This window comes from Mchenga conophoros, linkage group LG9, assembly GCF_057382185.1.
Source record: "Mchenga conophoros isolate Kocher_MC1m ecotype Shallow Benthic linkage group LG9, M_conophoros_male_GT1.1, whole genome shotgun sequence".
Lineage (NCBI taxonomy): Eukaryota > Metazoa > Chordata > Actinopteri > Cichliformes > Cichlidae > Mchenga > Mchenga conophoros.
This window is the reverse complement of record NC_140534.1, coordinates 33,263,672-33,290,600: the sequence shown is the minus strand read 5'-3', so window position 1 is coordinate 33,290,600 and position 26,929 is coordinate 33,263,672. Positions and strand designations below refer to the sequence as shown.

The 26,929-nt window shown below is 45.8% G+C and overlaps 1 protein-coding gene across 3 annotated transcripts; it reads right to left on the bottom strand.

The window, feature by feature from the left end:
* Positions 1 to 567: 567 nt before the first annotated feature.
* On the bottom strand, positions 568 to 15,415 carry phc3b (polyhomeotic homolog 3b). 3 transcript variants are annotated; one of them, XM_085287700.1, is made up of 11 exons: positions 14,810 to 15,415; positions 12,233 to 12,385; positions 9,704 to 9,805; positions 8,636 to 8,891; positions 6,239 to 7,351; positions 5,490 to 5,824; positions 4,954 to 5,119; positions 4,009 to 4,120; positions 3,656 to 3,776; positions 2,428 to 2,731; positions 568 to 1,388 (listed from the first exon to the last, which is right to left on the bottom strand). In XM_085287700.1, exons 1-11 carry the CDS (start codon positions 15,413 to 15,415, stop codon positions 1,234 to 1,236), a joined length of 3,423 nt encoding a protein of 1,140 aa, XP_085143826.1. In that variant the 3' UTR covers positions 568 to 1,233. The 3 variants fall into 3 exon arrangements, with proteins under 3 accessions (XP_085143826.1, XP_085143827.1, XP_085143828.1); XM_085287701.1 differs by having other exon boundaries at positions 8,684 to 8,891; XM_085287702.1 differs by lacking the exon at positions 9,704 to 9,805.
* Between the last annotated feature and the right edge of the window lie 11,514 nt (positions 15,416 to 26,929).

The window sequence follows — 26,929 nt, the reverse complement described above, 5'->3', positions numbered from 1 at the left end:
AATACTGAATGCTATTGAGCAGCACACAAGACCGACAGCGCACGATATGCTTCAAGGTAGAAGCCGAGGAAGATATAGTTTGTCTGTGATCATCCGTGTGCGTGAACGCGCCTGAGTTCAAAAGGTTTCTCCATGTAACGATCTGCTGGAGGCTGTGGGGAGCCATAGCCCCGCCCCCCAGAGCATGAAGCGCTAAAAGTGCTTCTTGATAGTTGTCTCTAAGCCTCTAAGTCTAAGTTAACCCCAGAGCCCCGCTTCTACACCTGCAGCAGCCAGGTTGTAGGCACTGGGGTAAACTGCACTACGGGGGATCCCAGAACCTCTCAATCGCTCCACACCCCGACAAAGTGGGTCTGATAACCACTACACTGTGAAACTGTGCCAACTTTAACTTTAGCATTTTATGCATCCATGAAACCAGGAGGAGGCCCGACGTTTGCTCCTCAGTGGAACATCTGCTCCACGTGTCTGAAGTGTTTATGCACATTTTTGTTAGAAAGCCCGCTTTCACTGGGCTAGTAAAAGGTCTTTTACTTGGGAATTAATTTAAAACAAGATAAATAAATCGTTTGATGATCAATTATTCATTTATTAAATAATTTCAAGCAGGATACCATAAAAATGTGACGATTGAAGACACCAGCCTCTACCCTGATAGTGACTTTTTTAATACACAGACATGTCTTTGTCCAGAATATAGTGATATAAAACATTAAACTTTCATTAATCACTTACAAAGTCTACGCATTATTGTTTTTTCCTTTTACACACACGGGTTATGTTTAGCTACTGGATAGATTTGTTGCTGACGTCACGTTCTAAAAAAACTAAATAGACAAATTTTATATATTAAATGTTCAAAATCCTTCATCAAATAGCTTCAAATGTACACTCTCCAGCGGCATGTAAAATATACACAAAGTTACAAAACCCCCCCGTCTCCTGCTACAGTCGGAGGGCCCAAAACTGGTGAGACTTCTCATGGACTCTGGTGTCGTCATGCTCCCGCACTCCTCTCCAGCTCCCATCTGCTAAGGCCACGCCTAGATTTATAATCTCATGAATTATAAATTCCCACAAATCTCTTTTTGTGACTTTGCTCTGTCATCCTTGGTGTCAGCTTTTGACTTCCGCCGACTTCTCTCGTTTCCTCGCGTCTTTATTGCCTTTTTTCCCTCTTCCTTTTTAAACGCTTTCTCTTTTTCTCACGTTGTTTCTCTTTTTCTTTGTCTCTCATTGGTTTTTCAGTGCGTTGATGTGAGCGCAGATCTTCAGAGCAGGTCCCAGTTTTATGTTCATGCTGGTCATCAGATGGTCCTCGGTGAGCAGCAGCAGAGCCTGGCCGTCGATCTCCTGCACCCGGAAAGCCTCCGCTACGTCACTGCAGCCTGAAACAGCAACGCGGAGAGTTTAAAAACACTGACGGTGTCTGACTGAGCAAATGATTCTGTTCAGTCACACAGAAAGTAGCCATGGCCCTGACTTTAGTCACGTATAACGATCTAAACTCTTGACTTTTAATAAAAACACCTCCAAACTCCTGCAAAGTTTAGTCTGTGGGGATTGACTCGGTTTTGGAGCCTCGAGTGGACATTAGAGGAACTGCAGTTTTCCCCTTTCACTGTTGCTGCTGTCCTTCTGTCACAAGTCACTGCTCTGCTATTTTTATATTAAGAGCTTTTGGTGTTTTCATTCATCAGTATTTTGGTGTACAATATTCTTATCATCCTCTTGATGAAGCACACCCCTGATGCACTCATGTCGTCCACAGCTTCCTTGTTTATTGTCCATGCTACGCGAGGATAGCTGTAACAACGACATCTAGGACTAGGATTAGGTATTACATGGTACTGATGGTACTTTACTGTGTTCAAATCCTTTAAAGACACACTGCACACTGTGCTGAGATATGCTAATTTTGGCTAATATCACTTTGTTTGTGCAGAAAAGCTATTTAATGCATTCAAACGTGTCAACTTTGGGATTATTTTGTAGATTTAACTAAAGAAGTGGGAACACGTGATGTGTTTGTATGACTTTTTGTGGCTAATAAAAAAATAAAGACACCATTTCAAATTAGATTTTGGTGGCTTTCCTGTGAACACATTTTTTTAAAGGTTCATAAACTCGACAATTAAATGATTGGTTGGTGGTTTTTAGGCCACATGATGAAATAATGTGATGCAGGTTCTGATTCTGAGTCTGACGGTGTGTGGTTGGAAGTATTCTTCACATTACTTCACTCAGCAGTTAATTTCAGCATTTTGCGAAACCTTTAATGGGACTTGGGGGATACGAAGAAGCTGTGAGCGCGCCTCCGTCGCCTGCTGACAATTAAGACACGGAGTGTGGCGTAAATCAAACCGACGGTTCTGAGTTAAAGGTCCCGGGAGAAGCTCTACGTGTGGGGCATCGGCTCATGTTTACCTGGCAGCGTGTGGATGAAGGCGGTGACTTCCTCCACGCTCCACTGCGAGGGGGCTGGCTTAAACGTGGTGGTAGGCGTGGAAGTGGTCACGGCCGGCGCCGACGCCCTCCTCGCTCTCCGAGCCGCCCGACGCTCCATCCTAGCCGTCATGGCGACAGCGGGATCTTCCTCTCCTCCGTCATCGTCTTCCTCCTCCCTGCCTCCACCTCCCACCATATCGTCTTCATCTTCGTCCTCTTCTGCCGCCGCCGCTTTTTCTTTTCCATCTTTCTCCCGCTGACCGGCGCTCCACAGATCACGAGGCTGAAAGGAAACAAAGCGTGTAAGAAATGTAAAAGCCAGGAAACGTCCTGCCTGATATCAGCAGTTCAGGGGCTGCTGGGGTGATAGTGTGGGGCCCTGCAGCACCAGCGCAGCATCATTTAAACCCCACACTCCACCTCAATCATCTCAAACTGGTTACTTGTATATGACTCCACAGTCACCAGCTCTCACTCCAGCAGAGAACACGTGGGATGTGGTGGAGCGATAAATATGTAGAAACTGTGTGATGCTATCATGTCGACATGGACGAACACCTCAGAGGAATCTGTGAGTTATGAGAAAGTTCTCGACTCAAACGCAGTTCCAACTCAGTACAAGGAAGGTGTCACTGAATAAAGTGGCTGCTGGCTGCATAGAACTTAAAACTGAGCGTCTGTTTTCTGTCTGTCGGTGGAGCTTCCTGATTTCTCGGCTCTCTGCTGCCCTCTAAAGGCCGTCGGCTGTCACTGAACCACAGATGAACCACAGATGGCTTCAAATGGCTCATTTCATAAGACCAAGTCTAAAATCCACTGCACACGACTAACTGAGCTAATGTAGTTTTACACTACTAAGTATTTTTAATTCATGTGTTTGTTTCAGTTTAGTTTCAGTGTTTTTTAGTTTTTCTGGGACGAAATTTAAAAAGTTTACAAAAGATATGAAGCTACAAACGCAGAGTGGCGTTTTTGTAGGAACGTAACCCATCAAATAAACATCACAAAGATCAATAAAAGCATAAAAATGTGTTTAATATTTGGAAAATCAGCCTCCTGTAATACAGCCGGTGCATGTGTACGGTCACATTCGGCTCGTGGAGGACTTCAGGAGCTCTAACTTCATTTTCAGAGTGTGGCTCTTTAAAACATCTCAGCACTTCTCTGTTTGCTGTTTTTAAGCTGTTGGCGAGTTCAGCGTCCCTACCAGCCGCAGCAGCAGGGGTTTCCCAGGGACTGACTCCGCCCGGTTGAGGGCAGGACGAGGCTTCTCTGACCGGCTTCCTGCGCTGAGAGCTCGCAGACGCTTCGTCAGTCGAACGTTAAACCTGAGGGGGGAGGAGGAAGGGGAGAAGCACAGAGACACGTGGTGATGTTTCCTCGTTCTGCTGCTTTCATTCACACTCGTATCTGCATCTGACACCTGCGCCTCCACGCAGGCCACACACACCACATCCTGTCACGCTGCTGCTGCGACAGCAGCACCCCTACGCTGTGTAAAGGTCCCGTGACATCACAGCTGCCCTCTTTAGCGCTTAAGCCAATGAAGCGAGGCCTTACCCGCGTGCACAGGAAGTGGAGCAGAAGCGTTTGGAGCGCATGAAGTTGTGTGCGTGGCCCCTCTTCCCGCAGAACTGGCAGTGCAGCACCGTTCGGTCTCTGTGGCCCGACCCTGTGAGAGGGACACAGTGGAGGTGAAGCTGAGAAACACAGAGTCTAACATGGTTCCCACTGCTAGTTTAGAAGACTAACAGCTCCCACATTTACCACATCAGCAGCAGAGTGACAGACGTGAGCAGAGCAGGATTCGGGCATGTGTGGGGTAAACGTCAGGTTTACCGCCGAGTTTTCAGGGTATTAAAAGTGGTTGACTTCTTAGACGTCTCACACACACTTTCACTGCACAGTCCCAGGGCTGCTCTCAGCTTGTATTTAGTGTTTAGCCTGTTCATGTGTTGAATGAGCCCCAGTGCTGCAGGTGCAGAACATGACGGGACAGGTTTACAGTGGTGGGCAGAGGCTGTGCCACAATGCAGGAACTCCGGTTTGGTTCACTGTTAGAGCCTGCGGACCAATCGCTGCGTCAAGACAAGAAATAGAAGATCTCTCACCGTTTTTAGAGAACATGCAAAGACTTTGTCCTTGTTTGGTGTGCAGCCACGAGAAACCCTTTTTATATATTTTCTTTAAGCCTAATTGATTTTCCTTTAATATTAAACTTACTAATCTTATATAAAAACTGCAAGAATTATGTTTTTATTCTTGATTCAATCAGGTCCGTTTTAAGCTCTGCTCTCATTTAAAGTCTCACAGCTGCAGGGAAAATGCGTCACCTGCTTCTGTTTTGAGTTTTCTGGGATGAATCTTTGTTGTTGATTTGGTGACAGTATGACGTGGGTGCGGCTGGTCTATTCTGCAGCTCTTACCAACAGTACTTTCATGCATCGAGACTTCAGAGCAGATAAACGAGCAGATGTGAAGTTTAAAAGTTAAACTGCTCCTTACTGCTCCCAGGGTCGTCCGTGTCTCCTCCTTCCTCTTCGTCCGAGTCTGTGGAGTGCTCAGTTTGTTTTATCGTTTCCGTTACAGGCAGCGCCGCTTTCCCATTGGTCCCATTCACTTCCTGCGGTTTGGGCACCTGCACTGGAACCAGCAGGGATGAGCGGTTCACCTGGACCACAGAAATAAGGTGAGTATAAATGCACCGCCTGTGGCTGAAAAGGTAATCGCAGTAAGGAGGGAATCCGTTTACATCCACCCAGAACTTATTCTACGTTCATACACGAGAAAGGCTTTGAGTTTTTTCCCCTTTTAGTAACAAAATTGTAATATTTGCCGTCTCTAAGAAAGGGAAACCCAAGAAAAGGTGATAAACTGTAAAACCCAGATTGAACTGTCAGCTGAGCCACAATTTATTTAGGAAATGCTTAAATAAGCCTGAGGAGATTAAACACCAACTTATTTCACACTAAAAGCATCAAAACCTAAAATTCTAACTTCATTTTTTCTGCCTTTGTGATGTAAAACAAACGTCTCCTTACAGGAAACGGTTGGAGCCCCTCCTGGATGACAAATCCCTCCACCAGGTGGGTGAGAACCTGCCGTCCCTCAGGCCACGGCCTTGGCTCCCAGGGGCTGCTCAGTGATTGGCTGAAGCTCTCTGACTCGTCCTCCAATTGTCCGAGAGGCTCTGCCTCAGTTTCCGTGGGGGGCTGCTGCTCGCCACCTGCTTTGTCCACCTTCGCTGGCTCATGCTGCGGTAGGCTGAGGTCAGTCGGGAGGGCGGTGTGCGCCGGGAGGAGAGGAGGAGGGTTTTCTGCCGAAGGAGTGGTGATGGGTGAGGAGGGGGGAGACTGAGAGGAGAGGCTGGACAGCGCTGTGAGGAGCAGAGAAAGAAAAAAGAGTTGACTGAAAATTAAAAGGAACATGTTTTGAAAAAAGTATTGATTGCATGAAGTTACAGCCGAAAACAAAGCAGGACACTAAAGTTCACCAGTGAGCAGCAGGTAGCAGCGAGCCTTTACTGCACCAGACGTCCCGTGAAGACACTTTGCTCAACAGCTCAATTGCTTTGTAGCCTGAAGCATCAGAAGCTGCTGCTGGCTGCACACTGTGCACGACCATGTGTGCTTCTCCAGGACGAGCGGAGCAATAACAACTAATCATGTGGACCCTTTAAGGGAGCACAGCTCGGACAGATGAAGCTGTGGAAAACGCTTTAATGCAAAGCCTCGTGTAAACACACAGATATGAGCACTAAGTGTTGCTGCGTCTGAGCTGTTCACGGTACCTGACTGATTGTCGGACTGGGTCGACATGTTCTCACAGAAGTCCTCCTGGCTGACGGGCTGAAGGTCTTTCTGAGGCTCTGGCAGCCTCTGACTCTGGGCAGAGGCTTCGGGGGCTGGAGCTGGCTCTGGTACCGGGACTGGTGCTGGAGTTTGGACTGGAAGTGGAGTTGAAATGAGACCCGTGATGGGTTTTGAGTCCACAGTGGAGTCTTTAACAGGATCAGGCTCCGGGATAGGGTCCGTGTTGTGGTACTGATGGGGAAGCTGTGCCGTCTGGTTCTCAGACTGGTCCATTGGAGTCTCTCCTTCCTCTTCCTCCTCCATCTTCTTGTCCTTGCCTTCCTCTCTCCTCTCTCTCTCACTTTGGCCTTCTTCTGTCACTTCCATTTGATCTTCCTCTCGGCTAACTTCCTGCACCTCCTGGTTGATTTGCTCCTCACTGGGCTCCTCCTCCTTCACCTTCTCTCTTTGGTCATCTTTCTCCACTCTCAGGTCTTTAGCAATGCTTTCCTCATCTTTGACTTCCTGTCTCACAGCTGCAGCTCTCTTTCTCTGCTCTTCAGCCTCCTTTACCTCCACCTTCTGGGTCAGATTTTGCGGCTGGGGCTCAGCTTGACTCTGTGGAGAGGCTGGACTCAGAAGGGATGGAGGTGAGGGCAGAGGAGAGGTGGTTTTTGGCAACGAGGGGTTTAAAGGAGGAGGAGGAGGAGGAGGAGGAAGGACGTCTTCAGTGCTCAAAGTCCTCTTTGATTGGGCGGAAACCTCAGGCGACTCTGCCGCTGGAGGCGGCGGCTGCACCGAAGCATGCGTGTACGTTCCCGGCTGTGGCTGGCGACCCGAAGAGAGGGCGATGATCTGAAGCTGCTTCGCTGCAGACAACGAGCGCTCAAAATGCGGCACAGCTGACAGAGCGCTGGAGACAGATACCGGGCTGTGAGTTAACGGACAGCTCTTCAGTCCCGCCAGCGGCCGGCTGATGGAAGACGCCTGGCTGGAGGGAGCAGCAGCGATTGGTTGGAGGGCCGAGGTCTGTCGAGGTGACGCCGCTCTGTGACCGTTAGGAGAGTGAAGTCTGGGTCTCAGAGGGACGGCTCGAACCGGAGAATAGAGAGCTGTGGGAGGAAAGCATGAAGAGGAAACCATTAAACTATGAGGGATGGATATGACTAATAATGATCTGATAAATGACAGACTGCCACTCGTGCATGTTGTTTAATTCTCATGTGCTTCACTGTAATCTGCTGATGCACAGCAGGCTGCAGGATTCAGGGTGTTGGCTGAAAAACTTTCTCACATTAAGATTTAAACATTTCCTTTCAGTGGCTCCAAAAACTCTGAATTATTTAGATGATCAAATGCAAATTTTATTATGTTTTTGTTTTCTAATTTTCATCTCTCAAGGCTGCAAAATATATCAAGACCCATGATTCAATTTACTTTGTTCTGCAGCACAGTGCAGTTTTCTTCCAGTGATTTATGAGTTCAGCTGCAGACAATGACGGCAAACATGCTGAAAACTGACTTGTTGTGCTCTGTGAGGGTAAACCGAAGCTCTGACGTCTCCGGGTAATAGAGAGGAATTATTTGGTTCATAAGTCACTGAAATGAAACGGTACACAGGACCACAGCAGTGCAGCTAAAGACGGCTCTGAACAGCTAAAAGCAGTAAGTTTGTCCTTTCTTGTTTTAAAAGTAACCAAAATTAAAATAGTGAAAAAAGAAAAATATCTATTTAAAAAATGTAATTCTTTAAAAACTGAAGACAAAAAATGATTGAAAGTATAAAACGCTCATTTTGAAACAATTTTTTTTAGTTTACTCACTGCTTGTAGAAAAGAAAACTAAACATGCAATCTCACACCACCAGACTGTGGCTTGCTGCCAGAACAGCTGCAGAGAGATGCAGACGGCTTTAAACTGCAGGCTTTTATTTTGAAAGGTTCAGAGTGTTGATAACATCCAATATGTAATTTGAGGCTTTTATTTTGTGTCTTTTATCCTTTCTTCACCTCAAACCCGTTGCAGCAGATGGCTGCCCGGTCCTGAGGTTTCTTCCTGTTAAGAGGGGTTTCCTTCCCACCAAGTGCTCGCCTACAGGGATTTGTCTCATTGCTCAGGCTTCTCTGTATTATTGTAGGGTCTCTACCTTACAATATAAAGGGCCTTGAAGCAACTGTTATCATTTTGAAAGCATACTGGTCTTCCACTGATGGCTTTTATTTTGAAACTCTGAACCACACCTCCCTCCAGTCCCCCCGGTTAGTCACTGTCAGGGTGAGAGCTGGATCCACCAATAAACTCAAACAGGATCAAATATAAATAAAACATCAGCTGACTGAAAGTGCAGAATTATAATAATTTATGATAATATATTAGTCACTATGTAAGACCCTCACATGGAGGAGCGTACTCATCCGGCCTCATCACACCCTTCAGGGACCTACTTGGAGGCGGCACGGCGAGGTGTCGGCTGGGCGTGGTTGGACACTCCGTTGCTGTGATGCTGGACTGAGGTCGCGGCTTGAGAATCGGGAAGAGGGGGACTTGAGGTCGAGAGAGGGGAGGCGGGGCCGTGGCGTTGGGCTTGAGGCGTAGGGAAGGAGGGATGGCGAGAGTCCCGGGGGGAGGAGGCCTCAAGGTGAGACTCTGGAGCTGGAAGGGACACAAAGATGTTCAGTTAGATCCCACGAAGGCGTTGGCTATCCAGTCACAGCTTAGCAACTGTTACCAGCGAGGGCGGGTATGTTACAGGCAGCAGGAAAAAAGCTCTCTGAAGCAGATTTAGTCTTAAACGTCGGACATTTTCTGATTGTTCGTAAGGTGAAAATAAGAAATACAAAAACAGAAAAACAAGATCACATTTCCTATTGATGTGGGTCTGAGGACCAACTGTGGAGAGATCGTCCACTGATCCTGATCCCAGTCACAGCCGTCTGTTACAGTCAACGTATGAGAGGAGTGTGTTTCACCCAGAAGGAATTATGGGTAGTAGTTGAGCCTGGCTATCTCTCATATACCAGACTTTGTTGAGCTGGCACGCATCCCACACGCTGACATAACCCTTTCATTTCTCCAGCGAACGATCAGAAAACAGATCAAACATCCAGGTCTCAGAGCCGGGACACGCATGCGCACGGCTGCTCAAAGAAACCAGATTCTGCTTTTAGATCCCAGCACTGGGACGGGGTGTAAAAGGGACTCAGGGCAGTTTTTACCACAGCTTGAATGTGTTCTTCACGTGTGCGTCTTTTGTAGTTACGGAGACTAAACATGCTAAAAATGCCAAATTTGCATTTCATTAAATGACTGAAAGTTACTGAAAAAAGCAGCTCGCTCGCTGTGCTTGCTGAGCTTCGCGTGTTTCAGACGACTGTGTAAAGAAGTCAGCTTTTTGCATTTACCGTCTAAGGTCAGTTCAAAAGATGCATTCACGTGCATATAAAGACATTTGCTCGGCTGCTCACCTGAGCCGAGGCGGGGTTAGAGGAAGGAGGAGAAGTGGAAACAGAGGAGGAGGAAGAGGAGGAGCACGGCTGGGGCGGCCGCATAGCAGATGTAAGAATTAGCTGCAGGAGAAAAAGGAGGAAACAGGTGAAGGAGGAGATGAACAGAGGAGAGCAGGACAAGCACAGATGTTTGTGTGAGACATAACTGAAGCATCTTCTTGGCCTTTGCTTCCTTTTAATGACCTGATAAAACACCCATAAACATAAAGGTTACTTTTTCAAACGGATCAACATCAGATTTGAACCCTCACACAAGAAAACTGAATTTTGCTGGGGACTATTTTCTGCGGTGGATTAATACAACTGCGAGGCAGATGCTTCATATTCAGTGTTTTTCAATGTTAAACAGACTTTTTTACAACACATTTAAGTGTTTAAATCCAGGTGGCAGATCTAGATGATGGAAATGATTTGTGAGATTAACCATGGTTTAATATTTCACCGTTAAAAGAACTTTTATGAACAGATAAATAACCTTTAGTCTAAAATAGGTTTCTGTGCAAATAATCAAATGATGTCAATAATGACAATTTGATGGTTTTCACAGATGTGTAGTTTTGAGCTCATCAGTCACAATCAAGCCGCTTTGCTCTTTCTATACATGAACACTCATAATATCTGGGGACCGTTCTTTATTGAGAAACAGAGTTTACTTTGTTTCTGTCGCTCAGGCTCAGTCTGACTCTTCTTTAGCTGAGCACCACCGTCTGCCATCAGAGACATGATCAGAGCAGACACAAAGATTCAGTATGTGGAACACTGATGATGCAAATAAGACATGAAATCATTAAAGCTGTGAATTCATTTATCTTGTTGTTGACTTATCTCTACCATGGCAGCTGCACAGCACTCTTGTTCTTAGTAACTGCAGTTGCAGCAGTGCTCAGCTCAAGGATGAAAACAGATATATTTGTATATTTCTGACCTGCAAATGTCAGTGACAATGAAACACAAACATATGCATTGCTCAACTTAGTGATGGGAGTCAGGTACTAGCTACATGCATGCAGCTATACACAGTCAGCCAATCACAGGGCAGCGTCTCTATGGATGTAGGCATGTAGACACGGTCGAGACGACGGGATGAAGTTAAAGCTGAGCATGTGGAACAAAAGGTGATTTAAGTGACTCTGAATGTGGCGAGGTTGTTGGTGCCAGACGGGACGGTCGGAATATTTCAGGATCTGCTGGGATTTTCCCACCGAAAAAGAAAATATCCAGTGAGCAGCAGTTCTCTGGGCGAAACGTGCCTCGCTGAGGTCAGACGTCGGAGGAGAAAAGCTTCAAGAGATCAGTAACTCAAATAAGCACTGTGTGGCGAGGCGTGGTCTGCGATGCTGCTGCAGGTGAGATGGACGCACCTGCGCTGATCTGCAATCACACCTGTGCTGTTGTCATTAGTGGTTGTTGGTGGTGATGTGTACGGCTGGCAGCTGTTACAGCAACCGTGTGAATATTGTAAGAAGAAAGCATGCTGCAAAGCATGAAGATGCACCCGGGCCTGCTGTGGGTTTGTTACACACTGGTTACAGCCGTAGCAGAAGAGCATCTCTGAGCTAACAGCTAGTCCAACCTCAAACCACACGAGTGTCCTTTCTGTCAGCTACGAGAAGCCTGAGGCTACAGTCCACACAGGCTCCCCAAGACTGGACAACAGAAGCCTGGAAACATGTTTCCTGGTCTGATGAGTCGCGACTTCTGCAACATTAAGACTTCAGTGTCACCATTTGGCCTAAACAACATGAAGCTTCGTGTCAACTGTTCATACTGCTGGTGGTGAAACAGCTTGGGCCTCTTAGGCTGTGGTGTTTAAATGATGCTACCTATTGTTGCTGAACATGTCCATCCTCTTATCGCTACACTGTATCCATCTTCCAAAGGTCACTTTCAGCAGGACAACAGGGCTCAACCTCGTACTGGCAACGTGTACCTCATGAAGTGGCCTCTGAGTGTATAATGTGTACTCTCTGCTGTAAATCAAAGATTTGGGGAAAATGTGGTGCTTCAAGATTGTTTTAAACTAAAACTTCAAACACATAATCTTCTCCCAAACAGGTAGTATGTACATCATCAGTTACCATGGTGATTTAGAGAGGTAAAGCACCTCTGTAACACTTAAAAGTCTGACTTTAAGCTCAACACGGCTGCCTTAACCTGGTAACGTTGCTTCATAGTCTGTGTTTTCAGACTGTTTCAGATCACGTCTCACAGGGTTTTTGGTGCAGTGCATTTCATATCATTTACATCATGTTTGTGTTTGTTTAGTATTCGGAGAAATTTCTGCTTTGAAAGCTTTGAAACGTCTGTTTTCAGATTTGTTTGCAGCTTTAAACTCTGAGCTTTTCCTGCCAACTGGCTCATTTTAATACTCGTCATCCTTTCTGCAGCTGCACACTCTGTCCTGTTCACTGTGAGCAGCAGAACAGAATGCATGTGGAAATATATGAAAGTGTGTGTGTGTGTGTGTGTGTGTGTGTGTGTGTTTACCATCTGAGCTCTAAGCAACACTTGGTCTTGGCCTGTCCCTTTGAGACCTTTTCCTAGGAGCAATGTCTGCTGGGACACCTTGGGATGCCTGACAGGGGAGGGGTTCTGATTGGTTCGCACAAGACCAGGTGTGCCCACAGGAGTCTGTGATACCTGGAACAGAGGCAGGAGAGGGGGGAAGGGAAGCAATTAAGGCAGTGCTTCAGAGCAGGGATGACTTTTTGTGATATTTCCTCGAACAGCAAAGCAGTCACGAGTGTGTTTGGGTGGAAACCAAAAGAGTAAACAATGAAAATGTCGAATTTTTAATGCTTCTTTTCTACAAAAAAGAAAAACACTAAATGAATACTTTAACAATGGACAGCTTCATCCAAGCAGATTAAACTCTCTCCACCAGGCAGCTCACATCTGTTTATAGTTCTTTAATCTCATCTATCAGGTTTAATTTAAAGATTTGAAAAACTGGTTTGTAAAATTTGTTGTCAGAAACTGTTTGGCATGTTTTTAGGCAAAGGAGTGGATTTTAAATCTGAAGTTCAGACTTGAATTAAAGGGGTTTAATAAAAGTATTCCCTCAAATATTCAGGAATTACAGCCATTTCAATGCACAGTCGCCCATTTTCAGAGGCTCAGAATTCATTAGACAACTGTTTAATATGTTTTCACGGCCACCAAATGCAAGTGTTTCATTTGCATTTGTTTGCTTTTTCAGAGGAACTCTCAACACGAGGTCCGAATAAATGTCAGTGCGAGACAAACAGGCCATCACTCGACTGAAAGTCCAAATAAAACAAATGAACCCATCAGGCAGAAAGAAAAAATCAACATTGTGGTGCATCGGCCAGCTCAGCAACACCACGAGACTTTAAAGACCACAGAACGCTCTCAGGGAGGATCATCGTCACAGGGTTTACACCAACAGGGTGCAAACCACTGGTTACACTCAAGAACAGGAGCCAGACTTTACCAGAAAACGCGCACGGCTGGCTGTGGAAGCAGGTCACGAGTGTTTACTGATGATGCGATTGCTGATAGAAGCAGCGGGATGAGCCGCGAAGTGTACGGGGCTGTAGCCTCTGCTCAGATTCAGACAAACGCTGCAGGGCTGATCGGACAGAGCATCGGAGTGCAGACGGACAATGAGCCGGACCACAAAAGCGACCCAGTGCAGAGAAACGTGATCCTCTTCAACGGCCACGTCGGGCACCTGATCTCAACCCGACACAGCAGCTTTTCAGTTACTAAAGGAAGAAAGACACAAACTTACTTCTGTTGAGCTTCGAATTAAGCGGAAAGTCTGAACTTCAATCACAATCGGTCGATTGTTTCATTTAAAATCGCAGCGGTGGCCATCGGGTATCAGTAACTGTCCTTTTCTGTTGCTGACATCCAGCTAATGACAAGTTCTGAGAACAGCTTCAGAAAAGCCGGGATTGAAGTTTCTGATTTCGTGCTCATCTCAAGCTCGTGTCTTTAAAGCTCTAACGTGAGGAACCGCAGACTGTGCAGCTTTTTGTATCTGGCAGCAATGCCTGCATACAGAGTGTGAACGCCAGCGTCTCTGTGGCTCGCTCACAGTTCAGCCTGTTTACTCACTGAATTAACAGAGAGCGAGACCCGAGTGTAAGGATGTGAAACGCACTCAGATGAAAGCAAACAAAGAGGAAACTGTAACCCCAAACAGTCAAACACTGACCCAGATGGAGCCTGACAGGTGAAAGGTCCGAGGCTTCGTCTCACGAGCTGTCTGTCATTCTTACATTTAGATTATTCACACCTGATCTTTCTTTTTAAATCCGTTTGTTCAGGTCAGCTGTCGCTTTCAACACTTGTTCCAACATTTAATGAAACTCAGCTTAAAAGATTCTCACACACCACGTGTCACAGAAATATGAATAAAATACAGATTCGGTCATTTAAGCAGGTTGACTGTCATGTGCTGTACCTGCATTTTTATTTACTGTAGCTTCACTTTATGGATGAAGCTTGCTAACAAAGCTAGCACTAGCTATCAACTTTATGCACCTTTGCACCAAATCCAAAGAGTGAAAACTGTGATTTGAGTCTTGGCTGTGCGTTCTGTAAAGATGGCAGTACAAGTAAACATCACGAGTGCAGGAAGGCTAGATAAAACTTTGAGCTCAAGCTGTTTTATTTACATCCGTCCTCTGCGTCAGGCTCGTCTTCTGAGATTAAATTACTGCGTCTTTTTTAGACGAAGCTAAAAATGATTTGGTCCTAATGTTGTCAGCCTGTTGAATGACTGCTGTCAGTCTTATGAATACAGCCAGTAGGTGGCCTCCTCCTTATGTAACCCAGAGACTGTGCATAAAAGAGGCATCACAGGTTTTCTTTTCGAAGCCTCAAAGTTAACGTTTTAGCCACTGTCATGGTGGGATTCTTGGATGTGGTCATGAGAGGGTGGAGACGTGCGTCCTTATTCTGTATGGGTGCAATGTATGAACACAGAAAGAGCAAAGATCCAATACAGACAAACTGGACAAACTCCAGCAAAGTGTTTCTAAATGAAAGACGTGTTCCTGTTTCTCTATGTGGGGGTCAGTGTGTGACCTTTACCTGTCTGCCAGGTGGACTGGCTGGCGTGTGAAACGGTGTGATTGGCGTTGAGGTTGCAGAGAGGACCCTAGCGCTCCCGTTGGTCAGGCTGGTGGAGATCTTGGCAGACATGGTGGTGTTGTTGTGCGTTGCAGAAGAAGTTGGAGAGGATGAGAGGAGTGGTGAAGGAGCGGTCGCTACGACAGGAGAGGAGGAGGACGAAGGGGGAGGGAGAAGGGAGGGGGAAGGGGGGGTTTGCACGGAGGAAGACATTTTGGAAGAATGGTTGTGTCGGGAGTATGTGCGGAGGGTGGGGGCAGGGGTGGAGGTAAGTTTAGGGGGAGTCGGGACGAGGACGTGAGGAGACGGAGCGCCTGCCGTTGCTGCTGCCGCCTTTGGTCCATGGTTTGTGGTGATGGAGGGAGCGGGAGTGAGAGGCGGGGGAGGGGAGGAGGTGGTGGGTGTCAGCGAGGGTGCGGGGGAGTCCAGGAGCATGGGGTTGGGGGTAAGCCGAGGAGGCGTGGGGGTCGGAGGGGTGGCGGAGGACTCAGCGGCGGTCGGAGGGCTCGTTCCATTGGTGGCCTCGCCGTGATCTGATTGGCTCTGCCGAACCAGCTCCCTGTCCATCCTTCAACACTGAAGCACGCTGAGGAGCACAGACAGACACACAGACACACACAGACAGACACACAGACAGACACACAGACACACAGACAGACACACAGACAGACGCACAGACACACAGACACACAGACAGACACACAGACAGACGCACAGACACACAGACAGACACACAGACAGACACACAGACACACAGACACACAGACAGACACACAGACAGACACACAGACACACAGACACACACACAGACACACAGACACACACAGACAGACACACAGACACACAGACACACAGACAGACACACAGACAGACGCACAGACACACAGACAGACACACACACAGACACACAGACACACAGACAGACGCACAGACAGACACACAGACACACAGACACACAGACAGACACACAGACAGACACACAGACACACAGACAGACACACAGATGCACAGACACACAGACACACACACAGACAGACACACAGACAGACACACAGACACACAGACACACAGACAGACACACAGACAGACACACAGACACACAGACACACAGACAGACACACAGACACACAGACAGACACACAGACAGACACACAGACACACAGACAGACACACAGACAGACGCACAGACACACAGACAGACACACAGACAGACACACAGACACACAGACACACAGACAGACACACAGACACACAGACAGACACACAGACAGACGCACAGACACACAGACAGACACACAGACAGACACACAGACACACAGACAGACACACAGATGCACAGACACACAGACACACACACAGACAGACACACAGACACACAGACAGACACACAGACACACAGACAGACACACAGACGCACAGACACACAGACACACAGACACACACACAGACACACAGACACACAGACACACAGATGCACAGACACACAGACACACACACAGACAGACACACAGACACACAGACAGACACACAGACACACAGACAGACACACAGACACACAGATGCACAGACACACAGACACACAGACACACACACAGACAGACACACAGACAGACACACAGACACACAGACAGACACACAGACAGACACACAGACACAGACACACAGACAGACACACAGACGCACAGACACACAGACACACAGACACACAGACAGACACACAGACAGACACACAGACACACAGACAGACACACAGACACACAGACAGACACACAGACACACAGACAGACACACAGACACACACACACACACACAGACAGACAGACACACAGACGCACAGACACACAGACACACAGACACACACACAGACACACAGACACACAGACAGACACACAGACGCACAGACACACAGACACACAGACAGACACACAGACGCACAGACACACAGACACACAGACACACACACAGACACACAGACAGACACACAGACAGACACACAGACACACAGACAGACACACAGACACACACACAGACAGACACACAGACAGACACACAGACAGACAGACAGACAGACAGACAGACAGACACACAGACAGACACACAGACACACAGACAGACACACAGACACACACACAGACAGACACACAGACAGACACACAGACAGACACACAGACACACAGACAGACACACAGACAGACACACAGACACACACACAGACACACAGACAGACACACAGACACACAGACAGACACACAGACACACACACAGACACACAGACAGACAGACAGACACACAGACACACACACAGACAGACACACAGACAGACACACAGACACACAGACAGACAGACACACAGACACACACACAGACAGACACACAGACAGACACACAGACACACAGACAGACAGACAGACAGACGCACAGACGCACACACAGACACACAGACACACACACAGAGGCACAGAGTTAATTTGCATACTGCAACATTTGTTCTCAGAATTAACACAAGACATGGAAATAAGTCCTAACGTTCCTCGTGAGGATTCATGATCAGCGGGGGAAGCCTCGGCGCCACCACAGACGAGCTGGAGGCCAAATCTAACAGTTAAGAGCCCAAAACCAACAATCGGCACAAACACGACCTCATGTTAACCTGTTCTGTACAAAGCTAGCAGCGAGACACTCCAGAGTGATGCTGAAGCAGCGTCACAGCTTGATTTTCAAGTAACAAAAGCTGGAACGGGCTCGTGCATTTCTAACCACATTTGTTCCAGCACAACGTCTTGATGCACGCTCAGTCATCCAGGTAAGCAAATCCACAAAAGTCCCAACTGTTTGGGATTCCTGCACAACGTTAAAAAGCCTCTGGTTTCAGTCACGTTTCAGGATACAAGTTTTCATCTGCCTCACTTTTTCTCCTTTCTTCTCTACCTGATCCCATCCCCGGTGTCCTCCTCTGTCACACCAACCCTTTTTCTCCTGCCTGGCAGCTCCATCTTCAACCCTTTTGTTCAACATGTCCAGTCTTCCCTCTCTGCACGCGTCCAAACCATCTCAGCCTCGCCTCTAACTTTGAGCTGTCCCTCTGGTGGGTTTGTCCATCTTCAGCCTCCTGTTACATCACAGCAGGTCTCACTACTGTCTTGTAAACCTTCCTTTTCACTCTTGCTGCTTTCACACATCACCCCTGACACTCGTCTGCCTTCACTACCTCATTCGTATTGATTTGCATTGACATATTCTGGTCTTAAAGGATGAAAAACTGCTTTTTGAGGGTGGAACAGTTGGTGGAATAAATCTGGACCTGACTACAGTTCAAGTCCAACACGACTGTTTTGATGTTTAAAATGTGTTTTTGATTTAAAACACAGACATGTCTCTTGTTCCTGGGTAGGAAGTGTTCTTCTTGCCTGGGAGGCAGAAGGAGAGTCATTAATATCTATTTGCAAAAACTTTGCTTTTGTGACCCATAATTTAATTTGTAATTACATTTACAAATGTCACTGTCATCGTAACAAAGACAAAGTCTGCCTGAGAGACACTCTTTAACCCAATGGTCCTTTTGCAATCAGGCTTTAAAAGTTAATGCAAAATCTTGCAAAGGGTTATGATTAAAAGCCACCTGGTTATGTTTAAGCAATAAAAACACTCAGAGTTTGAGTGGACAAACAAATTTGCTGGTTTGTCTCCAGGAAAACAAAAAAACAGATTTTCAATCCCTGAGGTCTGGCTGTCCAGAAGTAGAGTCTATCAGCTTCATTCTTATATTTAAATAGGTTAGTGAAAGAAAGATGGTCCGCGTGTTCTCCTGATTAACACAGAGATTCGAGCAGACAGGTACACGTCAATGTACTTCTGATATTTTGTTAAGCAGCACATGCAAATGTGATGCTGCTGCTTAAAGCTGTAATTAGTAGCGTAATAAATGACTTTTAAAGCAGTGTAAATACACCGATCAGCATGACATCAGGTGAGGTGAATAACACTGACTCTCCATCATTGTACATCAGGGAGAAAGTGAACATTTTGTCCTCTAAGTTGGTGTGTGAAGCAGGAAAAACAGACAAGCATGAAGATGTGAGCGAGTTTGACAAAAGGCCAAACTGTGACGCCTTCTTCTCTGAAGCTGCAGGTCCTGTGGGGTGTTCCCGGTCTGCAGGGTCAGTCAAAAAGTGGACCAAGGAAGGAACAGCAGGGAACCAGCGGCACGGTCATGAGCAGCCAAGGCTCATTGATGCACGGGTGAAGGCTTGCCTGTGTGGTCTGATCCAACAGAGAGCCAATGTAGCTCAAAGTTCATGCAGGATCACACAGCATCACAGTTCGGTGCAGTCCAGTCAGGGCGCCCATGCTGACCTCTGTCCACCTCCAAAACCACCGACAACAGACAGGTGAGCATCAGGACTGGACCACGAAGAAACAGAAGAAGGTGTTCTGGTCTGAGGAGCCACGTTTCTTTTACATCACATGATGGCCGGATGAGTGTGTTGCTTATCTGGGGAACACCTGCCGCCAGGATGCACTATGGGAAGGAGGCAACGTTCTGCCCAAACATCGACACGTACCATCCTCCTAAGCACTGATGCAGAACATGTACACGCTTTCATGGAAATGGTATTCCCTGATGGCTGTGGCCTCTTTCAGCAGGAAAATGAGCCTGGCCACAGAGAAAGTGGTTCAGGGATGGTGTGAGGAGCACAGCAGTGAGTTTCTAAGGCCCCGAACAGAGGGTTTAGAGGATGCTGATCCACAGCACACATTCAGGAGTCTAGAGGAGTGCGTGCCTTTACGGGTCAGGGTTGTGTTGGCAGCAAAAGGGGGACCAACACAATATTAGGACGGAATGCCTGAAATCTGAGTGTTAAGTAATGCATTACTTTGTAACAAAGTAATGCATTACTTTGTTACAAAGTAATGCATTACTATGTTACAAAGTAAAGAGAGTTTGAGTTCTGAGCGTAACACTGAAACAACTGGGGAAGTAAAAACACAGAAAACAACTGCAGAAAATTATTAAAATAAGTGTTTAAAAAGCACTTTGAGTAAATAAAGCCCAGGTTAAAGCATCAAATATACACAAGCACTCAAAACTGTCTTTACAAATCTAGGCTGCTGACATTTTCTGAGTATACATATTATAACATTTGCTAAACAAAGGTTGTATAAAGTCCACTTAACTCTTTTTTTCTGCTTTGATATATTAAGTTCATGTGACTTTGTTCATGTTGACACTATTTCATCTTTTTAGGCCAGTTTTTAAAGTAAAGGCGACTCTGATTCACCTTTTTTGAATTTTTGGATGGAGTTAAAGTTCGCCCCTGAGGACCTGCTCACGCCTCGCCCTTTAAAGCTGAAACACGACACCCTTAGTGTCAACTTCAGCCGTGTGTTTTGGATTTGAGCCACTGCAGCAGTTAATCTGAACCGTCGCTGCAAAACGAAAACAGAAAAGCGTCTCCTGATCTCCATACCGCAATCTGTAATTATTGGATTATCTGACCGCAGACTGCATCAGTGTCCTTAAAACACCGTTACCTGATTCATTTCTGTCACTTTTAAGCCAAAACTTCCAAATATCTTCTGGCTTGAACAACTCAAGTATGAAAATTTACTTCTTTTCTTTCTTATTTTTGACTTTTCTGACATTACATAGAAAAAACCCACCTGAGCAAACCGTCTACATGTTAATCAGCAATGAAAGCAACCATGCTGCAGCTCACGTATCTGCAACTGATGCATCAGACCCAGGATCCGTGAAGTTTTCACACCCGAAAAGAAAACAGGAACAAGAAAAACAATGACCTTTCCACCAAGAAGATAAACAAAGTTGGTTTATCCTGTCGACGCTCAAACGTCCCTACACGTCTTCAGAATAAGAGACAAAAATGACCGGTTTGTTTTGTAAAGCCGGCCTCCTTCCATCATAAACAAAGAGCAGAGAAACGTCCTCCCACCAGCCGAGCCCTGATCCTCCACATGTCAGTGCAGTGAGCGAAACTTTATATTATTCAGAGACATGCAAATGTTACAAAACTGGAGTTTGCATATATTGAAATGATTTAAATGTAATTTTAGATGATGACCTTGCCCAGTTTGCTTAAAGCCTTGCTTAAATGCTCCTGTATGGAGTAGTTACAGGGCACAGGTGGGACACGTGCCCCTCCACAGTTATTTAGAGCACAATTATCTCGTTTCAATGACAACATGGAAGGAGCAGAGGGAGGTGTATAACCACAAAGGAGCCGTGAGGGAAAAGGAGGAGGAGGACATCTGATATCACAACATTTACTCTGGTGATTTTAGTGACTTTGGTCTGAGTGTTTCAGAAGCTGCTCATCTGCTGGGATTTACGCACACGGCCGTCTGTAAGGTTTACAGAGGAAGACAGAAAAATCCAGCGAACACAAGACTGTTGGGTGAAAACGGCTTGTTTGTGTCAGAGGAGAATGAAGAGAGTAACTCAAATCATCACAACTAAGTTATGCAGAAGAGCAGGTGTGAGCGCACAGCATGCCGAACCTTCAGCAGCAGAAGACCACACCTGTCAGGCAAGAACAGGAAATGTGGACCAAAATCTTTGAGGGATGTTTCCAGCAACTTGTTGAATCTGGGTCACAAAGAGTCAGTTCAGCTGGTCTGAGCAAAGTGTACCTAATGATGTGGCTTATAGGTGTATATATCTATGGTTCCTGCTGAGAGCTGTTACCTTCCAGAGTGTACAGAGATCAAAATGAATGAATTCATCATCGATGTGAATATGTGACGCATTTCAGCTTCAAGTGAGGAGCAGCTGCATATTTAGACGAGTTTCCCATCATTTGTCTACTTCCACAACTTTTCACAGTTTTTACAGGAACTGGCATGTTGGTGTGGCAAGGAGAATGGGAAGTAGGGTGGAAATATATTTGTCAGTTTAGTTTTTGAACATTTTTGACTTCTTGCTATTTTCCTCTTTTACACACGTCTTGCAGTGAAGCCTGGCTAACAGAGCTATTGTAGAAAGATTTACTGCAGCTGAGAGACTTGAGACAAAAACCGAAGCACTGATTCAGCAGGGATTATTTTAAATGACAGAAGTTGTTAATTTTTCAGCAGAATGTTGCATTGTTATTGTGCCGGATTTTTGAGTTTTGTTGCTGCTGTAAACTTCCCCAGAAAACGACTGAATCTCAAAGGTTCCCGCAGGAGGATCCACCTGGCTTCGTTTATAGTCACATTACAGTAATTTGTAGTAACAAAAAAGGTGCTTTGGGTGCTCAGCTAGAGTAGATAAGTGCTAAAGAAAGCCACACCTGTGATAGCGGTTATAGTCAGGTAACAAACATGTCATATCTTACATAAATATGTACTTTTACCCACAGCAGGTCTCAAAATCCCAGAGCCACGTTTTCCGACCTTGGTGTCTGTCACCGACTTTTAAAGCCAATCTTTCACATTTCCTATAAATGTGCTATAAAGTGGGCCACATATATGTTACAGAGCAGAGCACATGTTATGATCACACTTTAGCTGTGACTTTGTTAGCTTTGTTTTACTCAGTTCAATTTTTTAAATTAGTCTTTTTATTTCTTTGTTTTTGTTTGCTGCTGGGATTTTTCCCCTTAAATAAAACACTCGAGTGTGCAGTAACACTGCTAAATTGACATTGTTGTTGTTGAATGCCCTCTCGGTTTCTAGTAGGTAACTTTTCATGCAGCAAGAGTGCAAACACTCTGCAGGTTTTTCTTACTTCCTTTACTGTCCGAAGTGTGGCCTGAAAAACCACAGAGGTCCCGGTGTGGTTCCAGGAGGTCCCCCAGCTTTCTATTAGTGTAACAAGAATGATAGTTTTATATTCACATTGTGCTATTTTGCAGCTCTCTGGCTGGGAGCCCTTATTGTACCCGTGATGTTATTTCTAGTGTTCAGCGCAGTAACTGTTAATAGTGCACAATTTAATCTTAAACCCAGCTTTAACAGTTTTACTTGTTTTGTATTATTTCACACAGTAACGACTGTCCCCCAGCCTCCAGCAGCCACGTTTTGGGTTGTTGTTGTTTTTTACAGTTTTTAATCTTGTAACACTGAATTGTTTTTTCTCTGTAAGCCAGAGAAGCAGAGACACAGAGGGCTACAAGACATACGGGTGAACATGGAAGTGAACTGTGAGCTGGCAGCTGAGCAGAACGCAAACACCTCATTAGATGACAAGAACTGAAACTTGATTAATGTAAAGATGAGATTCTACCAGAAAAACAAAATTAGAAAAGAAATAATTTCCCAACTAAAAGACGACTAATGCACCTCTTTATTTTTATACTTGCAGCACACAGCTGTGGTCAGATGTTCACAGTAATGAATTTCATGGTCATTTTAGGTGTTTGATGATTCTTTGAGCTGTTTTTGGTGGAACAGCATACGTCTCTAAGAATTGGGGGAATAAGTTTGAATTTATTTCAGATTTTCTCTCATCTAAGGGGCTTAAATATATAATTAAATGTCTATTAGCTAGTTTTACTTTAACCAGGTGCTTTGGGTAAGCATCAGCAAGCGTCTGGCATCATTCCTGCTGCTCAAAATGACCACGACATTAACGTCCATAATGAGTGTCTTTCAATCTCAGAATAATCCTTCTTTGTCTCACTGTGGCCTTGCTGTGGTCCCTCAGCCACCGCCTGTCTGAAATAAGTAGTTTTAGAAAAAACAAAACATTTTAGCTCCTCCTTAAAGGGTTAAGGCTTTCTTCTGATTGGCTGTCCATTGTCAGCGCGGGGCAGGAGGGACTGCTCTGTCTGAGATGTCTATATTAGAAATATCCTGTCTCTATTACATCATAAATATCTATTGTAGCCATAAAAATGGTAAAAACAGAGTGCTTCGAGTAGCTCGAAGCCCGAGCTTTTGGCTCACAGGGAACATACACTGACTTGGCCGTATTCAATCTGCACATCCACCTCTGGAACAGCAGACATGTGAGAGGAAACAATGAGGAGGTCGGGTCGCCTATAAGGGTTTGAATACTCCTTTAAGCGCAGCAGCTGAGTTCTCTGGCAGACACAGAGTCCAGCAGCAGTTTTTTTCTCTTCCTGTATTTAGCTGATGATTAAAATTCAGTCATTTTAAAAGCATCCTCCCTTCACTTTCATATTAATATTCACTTAAAGATGCACACTGTTGTATTTATATTGATCACAGCTAGCTATAACATGACCAAGTTCCACCCTTACTACTTCCTGACTGACTGTTGGCTGTGAGGCCCACAAACTTACTGAAAAGATTCCCGGCGTACATGGAAACATCTCTAATTCAAAGCAAGTCAAAGACTCTGGGACATTAAGTCAGCTACTGGAAACAGTTATAAAATGAACTTATAAGGACAATATAAATCAACACATGCAGGAACAATAACATTTACTGCCAATAACAATGCAAAAGTGTCACATGGCTCTGTGCTTTCGTTTTGCTGTCCAGATGTGGCAACCACAGGGGCCCCAGTGTGGTTCCATGAGGCCCCTTTTTTCTTCTAGTGCAATAAATCCTGTGAAAACTGATCATGTTGAATGAAAATCTAACCGTTATTGATTTATTTACCATCACTTTTCACACAAAAAAGTCTGATTTGTGTAACTAACACGCCCGACCTAACAGAGGAATAAAACATTGCTTTCACCAACAACTTTGTGCCACCTTTGCAAATACACAACTCCATAACTAACAGGTTTGTCTACGTTTTTATTTCTTTATTTTGTTTTGCTGTTCAAAGTGTGTAAGTGTGTAGGAATCCCACAGCACATCTACTAAACTACGTAAGACTTTCTGTCAGATTTCTGAATAATTTCCTCTTGAGGTTTTCATTTCATCGAGTCATCAATGAGTTACGATGGACACTTTACATGGTTCGCCTTGTTATTGAGTCGTTATCCAAAAAAGTGGCAGGAAGAACCACATGAGCCCCAGTGTGGGTCCAGGAGGTTCCCCTGTAAGATGTTTATTTTCTAGCATCTGTACTCAATATAAACACAATATTATTATTATGGAATATATGAATTGAAAATCTGGTTTTTGTTGTCTGACCAACAGTACAGAACTCAAAGATTAATATCCAGACAATCAACTAAACCACCACCTTCAGCTGAAACCAACAAATTTCAGTGTGTTTGAAGAAGGATTTAAATGACTGATGTGATTAAGCTAAACTGACCAGCCAACAAGATTAAAAACCCTGTGCTGTCCAAAATGTGGCCCGCTGAACCACAGGAGCCCCAGGATAAGTCCAGGAGGTCTCCCTGCAAAATATATTTCCTCGTAGATCACAATCTGCACTCTTGTGCACTCTATCGTTTGGACAAGGGAAAGATATCATAAGATATGTAGATAATTTCTTCAGTCTATCACTTTGTCTATCTTCAGTCTGCTTCAGCCTCAAAAATCCATCAAGAACTCCCAGAACTTGGTTTAAAGTCTGTAAACTCCATGTTTTATTATATGAATCATCCAGAGCTCAGTTTAACAGCAGAATGAAAACATAAAAACAACTTCTTTTATCAACTCGAACCGACAAATTTCTGCTTAAAAATGACACGAATAACTCTGATATTACCCTGAAAGCGATTAGTCTCCATTTAGAACCAACGCGTGTAGTTTATCTGTGTGCACTGTATACAGTATACACGAGGAGCCTCTGCTCATTGTTTGAAGTTCAGAAATGTGGAGATCAGGGCGCAATAAGGGCCAAGATCTTCTGGGAAGTCGCTTTTCTGGTTAAAATGGGAGCTGAGCGTGCGGCCAGAAGTAAGCTAAATTCACGCAAAACCACCACGCAGGCAGGTGCTCGTCCACGCACAGCGGGCAGATGCTGACATCTGGCCCGCAGCCTGTTAACTGAACGTGTCCGCCTCAGACGATGGTGGTGATAGCAATGAGCCACAGTGCACAGTGACAGTTAGGCCAGAGATCATACATGTGACTATAAAAAAGAAAAAAGAAAGATGGAGACAGGCCTTCACAGGGGAGAAATCTCACGATAATAACATTTTGAAGAATTGTCATGTCCACGTTGCGCGTAAAGCGCTTCGCTCGCCTACCTGCTGAAATGCTCGACGTCCTGCAGGTTATTCCCGCTGCCGTCCATCCGAAAGTGGGCGCATGTTTGGAAAGTCCGTTGCTGTGTTATCTGATGAGCGGCTCTGGGCTTTTTCAGCAGGGTCGACAGGCTCAAATGGGCGTGTGTGAAGCTTCACTTCCTCGTCTGACAGCGCAGGGGCTGCTGAGAAGTGCGCGTCACCCTTCCCCAGACAATAATTTCCCCGACCTCACCTCTATGATTATCCGCCCTCTGCGCCCACCGAGAGCCCAAAACGCAAAGTTGCAGTGCAAGACGGGCCCGTTTATGATGTGCAGGGGCTTGTGTGTGTCTGTGTGTGTGTCGCACTTTGTTTAGGATTTCATCACATCCTGGGCTTTCCTCCGCCGTAGATCCGGCCTTCGCAGCGGTTATGGAGTCCGTCGTCCTCCGCTGTGTCACCACCGTCTCACCTCCCGGGTCTGCGGTGGGAATCAGCCCGGCTCGGGGGCACCGTGTAGCGGCTGCGAGGGGCCTGGTTATTCCGCTGCTGGAGAAATGCAATGGAAGTGCAGTCGTTGCAGGGCGGCAGATGCGAGACAGCACCACTCAGAGCTCAGGAGGACCGCAAAGACGCCGATATACAGCCGTGCATGCACGCTGCACACTGTAACACAGTTTGTACCAGCGCAACAGCTCGATGTGTTACTGTGAGAGCAACACTGGGAGCAAAGACGCGGTCAGAGACGTCATTGAGGGGCACGAGGTGCTGAAAATGCTGTGAATCCAACATTTCGCATTAGAAAAACTGCAGAACAGGTAAAGACGCATAAACTCTGGTACATCTGCTCATGCAGTCCGAGCGATGTCGCTGATTTAATCCAGAATGTTGGCAACTGTTCGATATTGGCTCATTCTCCATCAAATCACCCAAACTTGAGAAAGGTTCCCATCCGACCACCTCAGGATCCGCCGATATTTTCCTTTTTACGTTACCTTCAGTATTTTTATGAAGCCATGTAAAAATACTGACGGTACAGTCC

Coding starts and splice junctions, on each gene's coding strand:
- phc3b (XM_085287700.1), bottom strand. CDS start 15,415: ATGGACAGGGAGCTGGTTCGGCAGAGCCAATCAGATCACGGCGAGGCC. Junction 5,120..5,489: donor AGGGGCTCCAACCGTTTCCT/GTAAGGAGACGT, acceptor TCTGTGGTCCAG/GTGAACCGCTCATCCCTGCT. Junction 3,777..4,008: donor TCCACTTCCTGTGCACGCGG/GTAAGGCCTCGC, acceptor CTCCCCCCTCAG/GTTTAACGTTCGACTGACGA.